Genomic DNA, 10665 nt, shown 5'->3' on the forward strand with positions numbered 1-10665 from the left:
TTCAGCGTTATACTTCTTTATTGATGTGTGTACTGTTGGATCTCAGAGTCTTTACAGAAGAGAAGAGCATGCTGGTGAAGGGGGTGGAGCACAGGCAGAGAGCCAGCGCCCCCCCACCCCTCAGAAGCCAGCCTCCCTGCTCCTTGAACACGGTCCAGGCACAGGCCTGGGCAGTGCCCCATGGTGCCCTCCTAGCTGTTTCCATGTGAGGGCACGAGGCTGAGCCCCTAGGATTCCCACTCGTCCTCGTCCTCCCCTGGTGGCTGCTGTGGGGGAGGCAGAGGCGGGATGGAGTCGGACATTCGGGCAAAGGCTCCTCCTGGCCCCTCGCTGGCCCCGCTCCCAGGTCCTTTGCCGGAGATGCCTGGGAGGGAAAAGGTAGAGGGTGAGGCGGAAGGTTTGGGGCACTAGTCCACCCAGCCCCTACAGACTTAGAGACGGGAAGAGAAAGGCAGTGTCATGATGCAGAACACCCCAGCTCCCCAACCCTGCCTCCTACCTTTGCGCCTCATGACCAGCTTGTTGAAGAGATCCGACATCAGGTCCCCACCTTGGCCTGTGGCTCTCACTGCAACAGGAAAAGCACAGGTGAGGGAGGAGAAGGGGACATTCTCAGTTTCAGTCCCATTTGTCCTTTTCGTTCACTATTGACACCCCAGCCCTCTCCACAGCCATCACGTTACCACCAGCTCTCGGAGGTCAGTCTGTCTGATATCAGCACTGGGGCACTGATAAGAAAATGGTTAACATTTGAGTAACAGCGTCACCAGTGAGACAGAGGGGCACTTATGAGCAGCCTCATTGTATGGATGAGGAAACCAGCCCAGAGAGGTTAGGCAGTTTGCCTGGGGTCACAGTGCAAAGCTCAAAGGGCTGGCACTCACATCGGGACTGGTGACCTCCATGGCACTAGTGTTTTATGCCCAGGGGTACATTTATGCCAGAGGCTTAGAGAAGCAGGACCGAGCTACCTCTCCAGGCTCTGTTTCTAAAACATCTCAGATCCAGCCCATTTCCTTGGACACCTGGCAGGTAGGAGAAGATTCCCTCTTGTAGTCTGAGCCGAATGAGGCTGCCCCCTACTGACACAGCAGAGTTCTACCAAGCAGGCCCCAAAACCTGCCAGGAAGCCAGTGCACAGGCAGCAGAGAAGAGGATGTCAGGGAGGCCACCCAGGGCTTCCAGCAAACACCCCGGGGAAGCAGGGGGCTGGCCTTTCGACACCTGGGAGGCTAGGAGCACTGCTGGACTCGGGTTAGAAGGGGCGGCCCTTTCCTTAGCGCCCTCTCCTGGAGTGGGGGTAGCGTCCCCTCACCTTGCTCCTGCTCCTTCTGCTTCTTCTTCTCCAGCTTACGCTCCTTGACGCTGCGGAGCTTGGCCTTGCCGATGCCCCCAGCCTGGCGGATGGACTCGAGCAGAGTGGCCCGGCCACTGGAGGGGTCAACCACTTCCTTGGGAGCCCCCTGGACTGGAGCTGGGGGCGGGAAGGGGCACAAGGAAGGCAGGCTGCTCAAGCAGGGCTAGGCTGTGCGACAGCCCTGTACAGCCTAAGGCTCTGGGGGGCCAGAGGGACCCTCAGCAGCCTGGCTGTGAGGAGGGGTTCTTTCTGAAGAGGAAGCCAGTGAAGTCGGGCCTCTGGAGACTACGGAGCCTGGACGCTGACACATCCACCTTGCTAGGGAAATCTGTGTCCAGGCCCTCCGGGTCCCTCTCCAGCCCTTACCCAGCTTAGGTGCCACCCTGCAAATGTGGACCCCAGGAATTACTGATGTGCTGAGTGTCTAAATGTGACAAATGAGCCAACAAGGAATTTTTGTGCCACTTCTGGATGCTGGAGATGACTGGGAGGTAAAATATTAAAATTCTGCAATTAAGGGACACGTAGATATTTTGTTGTTGCAGTTTTCAATTATGTTAGTAGCCCCCCTTTTTCCATTGGTTTATGTGCGAATGGGGGACCCAAAGCCCCACCTGTCCAGGCTTCCTCTACCCTGAAGGATAGAATTCCTGGGGCACTACAGACAAGGCCTGAGAACCACTATTTTATGAATCCAGTGGAACAAGGTTTAAAATTAGAACTATTCTGAAAATCCAGAATTTATGACCACTTAACAAACCTACAGAAGTCCTCCAGGGGTCCAGAAATTAGAGATGCCCTCAAGGAAAGCACCCCACCCCACCCCACACATGGGCCCACCGCCTGGTGCTGCTCCTACCTGAAGGAGACGTGCTGTGCTCATCCTCAGAGCCCTGACCTGGAGAGGCCACAGTCTGCAGGGGCGGTGGGGGTGGGGGGGCGCTGACCAGCACTGCTGGAGCTGGGGGAGGCGGTGGTGGGGGTGGTGTTAGCACCCCATCTTCTAGGTCTGAAACAAGTGTGACAAAGTGAGGTGCCTGGGGAAGAAAGTGGCCCAACTCTCATTCCTGGCTCTCGCTCACTTGGCTTGAAAGGCTCGGCCACCTCTGTGTGGAAGGTAGGCAGCTCTGGAATGGTGCCAGGGGCAGAGGGGGCAATGCCAGGGCCCAGATCGGCACTGTACATGAGGTCATCAGCGATGCCTGGCAGGTCGGGCAGGTAAGACGGCACGTCGATCTCAGGTACTTGGCCCAGGTCGGGTACATAGAAGTAGTTCTCTGGAACCTGTAGAATTAGGTGGGGGTACGTGAGTGGGGACTGCAGGGGTCATGGCCCTGCAGTTTGACCTTGGGCAGTCAGTGGGGCCTGGGTGGGAAGAAGGGCTTAACAGACCCCTTGCCTGGAGAACCCTAGCAGGGCTGGCAGGGACCCACCTCGTCACCCACATGTAACCCCCACCCACCTAAGCATCATCTCTACCTGTTGCTCCAGCTGCTCTCTTTTGCTGATAGACAAAGGGGCATCGAATAACTTCTCCTCTGTCTCTGTCCCCAGCATCACATGGGTCTTTGTTACAGCACCAGCCAGGGGGTCCAGGAAGACATACTTTTTGTACCTGCAGAGGTGGGGTGGAGCTCAGGCCATGTATCACTTGTTCTCAGCCCAGGACCCTGACCCACCTTTCCCACTTCATTAGGGCAACGATCAGTTAGTCCTGTGGATCCCCAGGCCTTACAAGGCCAGCCAAACTGGTTCTGGCTCCCCAGCTGCAGACTGCTGCTGCACCTGAGTCTGATGCCCCCTGATCCCCCACTAAGCCAGCCAGGCCTTCTGCCAGCGCCCCCTTCTGGCCATACAGGTTCTCAGTGGTGTTGAAGAGCAGCAAGGAGCTGACGGAGTTGATGTTGCTGGGGAGACCCCCGAGCCCCTCCTCGGCCTCATCCTCAGGCTCTGGCTTGGTGCTCACACACACAGGGAAGTACTTCAGCTTCTCCTGGGGGATGGGATGTGACAGGGATGGTGGATTTCAGGGCCAGACCAATGACCTCCGCCCCATCCCAGTCAGAACCCTATGGGGGCTCTGAGTTCCTCCCCCACATCCAAGACCACAAGCGTGTGAGCTGTATGCCCATCAAACCTGCAGGGCCCGCTCGTCCAGGGGCCGGTGTTTGCTCTGGATCCTGTGCCGGGGGCGTCTCTGCAGTCCAGAGTCCTGGGCACCCATGAAGATGGAGCTGTACTCCTGCAGGCGCTCTGGAGCTGGGTACTTGGCACTGGAGAACACCTGGGGACACGGGGAGTCTGAGATCACTTCTGCAGGGGCTCCGAGAAGCTCCAGAGAGCCTAGGGTTAAGGTGGGGGATTCTGAAAAGGAGGAAAGCTTGAGGTGTGATGGATGGTGGAGGCAGGGACCTGGCAACCTCAGAGGCACAGGAATGTGGGAAATGGGGCTTCTGTGACTGCCCGCCACCCACAGGACACATGGGCTACCTTGATGGCCTTCTTGCTGCCCTTGATCTTCTCAATCTTGGCCTGGGCCAAGGAGACCCTCTCCCCAATGGCCTGCAGCTGGCTCCGGCTCAGCTCTACTCGCTGGGAGATCCTGCCACGGAAAAAATGACAGGGACTGGGGGCTGCTCCTCTGGCCCCTGCCACCTCCTGCACTCCTATTTGCACAGCAAACCTGCAAAGCCAGGGGCTCAGGCAAGGGCACTCTAAAAAGTGTTACTTGCTTGTCAGGGCCAGTCTTGGAACTGCCCAGGTGACCTCTGCAAGGATTATCCAACCTGAAAGATCTAGGAATGCACCATATTAAGCTCCTTGGAGGTCTGGGTAGGGATGGGCAACCACCTTGGCCCCGAGCTGGCGCCTGGACATGCCATCTGAAGGGACATGATTCCTGCCTCCTGGAGTTTACAGCCTCAAGCAGGGGCCGGCTGAGACAGAACCATCATGACTGACAAGGACACATTCACCGATTTCCAGACAAGGAAACCAGAGCTCAGCAGGGCTGACTGACAGGCCAGGCTTAAGTTCAGTCTAGGACTTAAGTTCAGTTCTAGACCTGTTCATGAGGAACTTCCCGGCACATGATAAACGGCTCATGTAAGTAAGTCCCAAGTCCTGACCATGGTTCTCATGGTTGTGGGTGTCCATCCCTTCCCCCAACCTGATCAGTCGGCTCTGGTGACACCTGCTGCCCTGCTTTTCCCTGGGCATGCCAAACTCACTGTTGTTGAGCGGCCTTTGCGTCAAACGGAATGCCACCCCCCGATATCCACACGGCCGGCTACTTCACTGCACAGCCCCCTCCTCACTATAGCCTTCCCTACCACGGAATCTGAAAGTGCACCCGTCCCTCTCCAGCCCCCATCTCGCTTCACTTTTACACTGTGCCACTTGGCATGTGTCTTTTGCCTACACGTGCTCTGAGGGACTGAGGACTCTGCTCTGTTGCCTGTGCATTCCAGTGCCTGGCACCTGTGCGGGCTCCTCGGTGGTTATTGAATGACTAACACCCACATGCCCTAAATGAAAATGCACGTTCGCCTCACGTTCGCTGTCCCTACATTATTCAGCAACAGCAACTGTCTCCTCACTGCAGCGTTACCTCTGCTCACACATGCCAGTCCATCCTCCCCACATCGAAGAACACCAGCTCCTGCCCATGACAGTCATGTTCCACATTTGGAGCGGTCACATGTCTGCATTCTCCTGGCAGCAGCGAGCACACAAGTGAGCACAAGAAACGAGGCAGAGTTGCAAGTTGAGCACCCAGGGAAAGGTGGGGGGTAGGACAGACAGCAGAGGGGCCCCGCTGTCCAAGGGGTGGGAGACCGCAGGGTCAGGGGGCTCGGAGAGTTCTCTAAAGGTTGAAATGAACAGTTAAAGCCCTGGCCCAGCCTTCCTAAACCACCCCCACCAACTCTAGAAGGTTTTGGTACCCAGAGAACCCACCGCACCAGCCAATTTCATAAACGCAGGGGTCTCCGTCCCGATAAAGTCTCCCTGATCACTCCCGGTGCCAGAGGTGGGGGCTGCGGTATAAGCAGGCACCCGGAGCAGCTGAGTTTTCCTTGACAGACAATGCAGAGAGAGAACAAGAGGACACGGTTTCCTTCCAACGAGAATGCAGAATCACCCATCTATTCCAGCATGAGCTGCATGTTTTCCGGCATAGGGAAAGGTCTTCATTCACTGGGAAGGGGACTCGAACACAGCTGCTTCCTCCAGTCCCCAACTCAGCCACCCTGGCTCTGGGTGCCAAGCCTCAGTGGTTATGTAACCACTCCACTCGAAGTCGATGTGGAGAGGGAGGGATATCAGAACCGGTGCTGGACAAAGGCTACTCTGTTCTGATTCTTCCATTAAGGAGAGAAAGGCTGCTTTCTCAAAACTGTAAACATCAAGCTTAACAATGAACCCTGGCAAATTGCCAGAATGGATTATTAAATAGAGGGTCTGTAAGCACTTAGAAAAGGAAGAGGCCAGCATTGTTCTAAAGCCACAGCATTTCTTTTTTGACAGGGTTATTAGACTGTGTATCAGGGGAGAACCTTAAACACAGGGCATCTTGAGTCAGCAAGGATTTTGACGGCTTCTCACAAAATCCTGCGGACAAGATGGAGCTGTGGGGGTTGGAGGAGAGTACATTTAAGGAAAATCAAAGCAGATGAATAACAGCACCCGAAGGGCACTGCTGGAGAATGGATTGATTTCAGCCTTGCACGAAGGTCTCTGGCAGGGCCCTGTCCAGCTCATTCAACACTTGATCAGTAAACTGGGGATGTCAAACGGAGAAGGGTCAGAAATAGTCTGCATGATGGAATCAAGATTCAAAGAATCCTGAGAGGCCAGAAGGATGGACTATGAGCAACAAGAAGAAATTGACGAGGAATGAATGTGAAGCCCAGTATATTGGTTAAAAAGTCAAGTGCATAAATACAGAAGATAGAGGGTTAGCTGTAGTTCAGGTAAAGAAAGACCTGAGGTTTTGGTGAACTGTAAGCTCAGTATGAGCTAAAAGTATGTTAAGCAGCTTAAAAAGGAAATGCAATCTTAGGGCACACAGCTCCTGGGCCCTCTCCTGCCTTCTTTCAATAAGCAGGGAACATCCACTCTAAGAGGCACTAGAGAGAAAACGGAGCCCGAATTAATGAGCTAATCTATGCCAGGCACCAGTCTCATCAACAGCTGTGTCCCCTTTAAACTGAATCCACATTTTAAGAGGACTCTGAATTTCCTCTAGACTATTCCCTTATTCTCTGCTCTATCTCTAGCACCTGGAACAGTGCCTGACATGTAACAAATACTGGCTGAATAAAAAGTGACAAGTTAATGAACGTCCAAAGAAGGGCAATGAGGATGGTGATGAGTGAGAAATTCATGTCATACAAAGGTAAGTGAAGGATGTCTGGCTATAGATGAGATGACTTAGAGAACATAATTCCTTTTAAATATCAAAAATATCCTCGGTACTGTCAGGTTGAAGAGCAATGAGATTATGCTGTCATCCCAGAGGGCTGCATTAGGAGCAGGGGGTGGAGTTACAAGGAAGTAGATCTCATTTCTACATAAGAACTTCCTAGTAAACAGCTGCCTAGCTTCGCAAAGCAGTCAGGTTCCAGCTGGATGACCACCTGTCAGGAATGCTCCCAGGGAGACTGCTGTGTGGGGCAGGGGAATGGAAGATACGATTTCCAGGGTTTTTTTCTTACCCCAGAACCTGTACGTCTAAGTAATGGCTTGTTTGCTGACAGAGTTCCCAGACACTCTAGTCTCTTACAGTCACGTGCCACGATGCCGAGAGGACACGCCACAGATGAGAAAGAGATTTCAATTCGTATGCCATCCCCACTGACTGGCAGCGACGTCTGGAAGGCTGTGTTAGGCAGGACCGTCAGGCCACACTGGGGCTGGGACTGAGTGCAGTGACTAATGAGCAGTGGCCACCACGAGGCCAGGGTGATGGTGGCCAAAGGGCAATTTGTTTGCCATTCCCAATTTAGAAGTCCCTGGCTTGGCGTTCAGTTTCCAGGCTCATCACTGAAGCTGGTAACACGTTTGCCAGATACCAGCAGAGGAAGGGCTGCCTCCGACAGCATTAGGGAAGAACTGTCACTCAGTTGGCTCAGAGCCTGGGACAGAGATGAATCCTATAACATGCTGGCTCTCAAGGATAGTCCAGTTTACTGGGGAGGTAAGTATGATATCGCACAGATCTGGGTTAACATCTATGTAGTAACAGGGTGACCTTGGGCAAGTTACTTAATTGGCCTATACCTCAGCTTCTTCAGTTGAAAAGTGGGAACAGTGACTTCTGTATCATGGAATTACTGGAAAGGTTAACTGAGAGGATGTATGTCTAATGTTCCTGTACTAGCTGACACTTCCCAAGAACTGGGTTGACGTTTGCTATTACTACCCACAGTGGAGAGAGGGATGAGGGGCTCTAGGCAGTCAGGGGGAGCCAGAAGAGGCAGTGCTGGGCAGGCACAGAGGAGGAGGTTCCAGGCTGGGGTGGCAGGCATTCAAGGAGGCACCGAGGGACCACTCTGCTCCTGGGGTGGCAGAGGGAGGGGGACAGGGCGGCCAGGACAGTGCTTGGGGTCCCTGTCCCACCACCTCCAGAGCTGCCCCCATTCCCTCCCTTTGAGGCCAGCAGGCCCAGTGCCCTGCAGTGCTACCACAGGCCCTCACGGACAACGCGCCAGCCCACAGAGGCTGCGAGGGAGGAGGGGGCACCCACCGGCCCCATAATGGCTGTTTCTCCTCCCCTCGCATGTCCTATCCCTGAGCACAGCAGACCCTGAGGGGCTCTTGCCTTCACCTCTATCTTCTCCACTCAGGGATAATTAAGAATGATCTGCTAATTATTCAGGCAGCTGACTGAATGCTTCCTAACCCTGGGAGTCACCAGGTGCCAATCAGTAGAGAGAAAGGGGGAGAATGGGAAGAAGAGAGAGGGAAGGGAGTAAGGAAAAGAGGAAAGTATAGGGAAGGTGAAAAGAAGGGAGGAAAGGGAGGAGAGAAGAAAGGAAGAGGTAGGAAGTGCAAAGACAAAAGGAAGAAGGGGAATAAGCTTTGCAGAGAAAATGGGCCTTTGCCCAGGAGGAAGGAGTAAGACGGGGCTGTGGCTTCTCCTGTGGGGCTAACGGAAGTGGCAAGGACAGCATCCCAACTTCCACACGCAGAATCTGTCCAGCTCCTCATCGCTGTGCCACCACAACACCCTCTACCTCGTCATCTAAGTCGTGTGAAGCAGTGATGTCTCTGGGCAGATATTTGGGGGCCTGGCTTCTCCCAGGTGAAGATGGGGGCAGGTGAGGGCCAGAGAGATCTGCTAGGCAGGAAGAGATGCCAGGCCTGGGGCTGGAAGGAGCGGCTCCAGAAGAGCCTGAGAGGTACTTGTCATTCTCTCCAGTCTCTGCACAGCTCCCACTGCGGCAGAGCAGGAGGAAGGAACGCCAGTTTGGAATGCTAATTTTCCATGAGCTCACCTACCTGCAGAACTGGGCACAGGCTGCAGTGGGGCTGAGGGGCCCAGGCCTGGGCCTGAGGTGGGAGGAGAGAAAGAAAGGGTCTCTTCTCCACAGGGTTTACATGCAGAGGAGCATGTTTAAGTGGGGAGCTTTCCAAGCTGTTCACATCCCCACAAAAGCCCATGAGAAATGCAAAGCCCTCGTGCTTGTTGACTGTTGCAGGATGGGGATGGGGGCAGGCGAAACAAGCTAGGTCTAGGCACGCCCCACCCCACTCCCAGTCATCTCTGACTCCTTTTCCTTCATCCACAGTCCCTTCTGTCATCATGTCCTGGCATCGTTCCCGTGGAAATGCCTCTTACCCAGCCCTCCTTGCCTGCAACGCCCCACTGCAGCCTCATCCCTTCCATGGCCTGACCACAGTAATGCTTCCAGGGCGTCCCCGGAATCCACTCTTTCCCCTTCTTGTCCACTCTATGATGGTTGCCTGAAGAACCTTCCCCAAACCCTTCTGTTCCATCACCTCCCTACTCAAGAACCTGTCCAGGCTCTCTCAACTCCTGGATCAAGCTCACAGTCCATCCCTGTTTGGAGAAGCCCTCCTGGGCCCTAACTTACTTATCCCAACTCCTCACCCACTCCTCTCCTCCCTCCCACATCTCTACCATGGAGCACTCCCACAGCACGGCAGAGAAAGAAAGGAGCAATAAGCAAGCTCCCGAGGGCCCACAATCACAGCGGTAAGTGAGGCCCGCAGATGCACGGCAAGTTGACTTCTCACACCCTCTTCTGTTCTGCAATGGAGGAGCTGAAAGCATGGGACAGGCAGCAATGTCTGCGCTCTGGGGGCCAGGGTACACCATGCTCTGATAGCTGGGATACGCCATGCTCCGGGATACACTGTGTTCGGGCACACACTGTGCTCCCGAATACACTGTGCCCTGGGAACAGGGATACAATGCTCTGGGATACACCATGCTCCAGCATACACCGTGCTCCAGGAGCTAGGATACACTGTGCTCCAGGATCTAAGATACGCCATGCACTGGGATACGCCATACTCCGGCATATATGGTGCTCCAGCACACATCGTGCTCCAGCATACACCGTGCTCCAGGATACACCGTGCTCCGGGATACACCATGCTCCAGGAGATGCGATGCACTGGGCGCCGGTACACACTATGCTCCAGGATACACCGTGCTCCGGGATACACCGTGCTCCAGGATACACCATGCTCTAGGATATGCCATACTCTGTGCGCTGGGACACACTGTGCTCTGGGACACACCGTGCTCCACATTCTGCCTCTAAGCCTGTGGCACCCATTTCCAGACCCACCAGATGGCCTGCAGGCCCACATTCCCAGCCCCGCCTGACCACAGCCTGTCCCTCCTGTGGCCAGGTCCATGTCCCCTCCCTCAGGTCTTTCCTGACCACATGCGGGGGGCATGTGGTGTCCTTCACTAGCATCTACCTCCTCCTTATCCAAGCAGAATCCAGCACTCCCACAGGCTCCGTCCCTGCACTTCAGGTGACACTAAACCCAGAGCTTTAGGGTAATGCAGTGGGTCTCAACCTTCCTAATGCTGCGACCCCTTAATAACAGTTCCTCATGTTGTGGTGACCCCCAACCATAAAATTATTTTTGTTGCTATTCTATAACTGTAATTTTGCTGCTGTTATGAATCGTAATGTAAATATCTGATATGCAGGATGTATTTTCATTGTTACAAACTGAACATAATTAAAGCATAGTGATTAATCACAAAAACAATATGTAATTATATATTGTGAAATATTTATAATTCATTACGTGTCGTTTTA

The 10665-nt window shown here is 54.1% G+C and overlaps 1 protein-coding gene and 1 long non-coding RNA gene across 3 annotated transcripts in view; one reads left to right on the forward strand and one right to left on the reverse strand.

The window, feature by feature from the left end:
* WASHC1 (WASH complex subunit 1) overlaps nucleotides 1–10665 on the reverse strand; it is a 17526-nt gene continuing 6861 nt past the window's right edge. For both annotated transcript variants that reach the window (XM_019654118.1, XM_019654117.1), the window contains exons 3-11: nucleotides 3848–3959; nucleotides 3495–3641; nucleotides 3214–3350; nucleotides 2837–2972; nucleotides 2440–2641; nucleotides 2217–2366; nucleotides 1316–1474; nucleotides 500–568; nucleotides 1–364 (exon numbers count right to left, since the gene is read on the reverse strand). In XM_019654118.1, coding sequence (XP_019509663.1) covers nucleotides 228–364; nucleotides 500–568; nucleotides 1316–1474; nucleotides 2217–2366; nucleotides 2440–2641; nucleotides 2837–2972; nucleotides 3214–3350; nucleotides 3495–3641; nucleotides 3848–3959 — 1249 coding nt within the window. In that variant the 3' untranslated portion in view covers nucleotides 1–227. The remainder of the gene's footprint in view (nucleotides 365–499; nucleotides 569–1315; nucleotides 1475–2216; nucleotides 2367–2439; nucleotides 2642–2836; nucleotides 2973–3213; nucleotides 3351–3494; nucleotides 3642–3847; nucleotides 3960–10665) is intronic.
* Nucleotides 5032–9883, forward strand: LOC109388965 (uncharacterized). The gene is made up of 3 exons (XR_002125298.1): nucleotides 5032–5092; nucleotides 6637–7556; nucleotides 9151–9883. It is a non-coding gene; the product is annotated as an uncharacterized LOC109388965 (long non-coding RNA).

The sequence above is a fragment of the Hipposideros armiger genome, unplaced genomic scaffold (genome assembly GCF_001890085.2).
Source record: "Hipposideros armiger isolate ML-2016 unplaced genomic scaffold, ASM189008v1 scaffold_213, whole genome shotgun sequence".
In the NCBI taxonomy this organism is placed as follows: domain Eukaryota; kingdom Metazoa; phylum Chordata; class Mammalia; order Chiroptera; family Hipposideridae; genus Hipposideros; species Hipposideros armiger.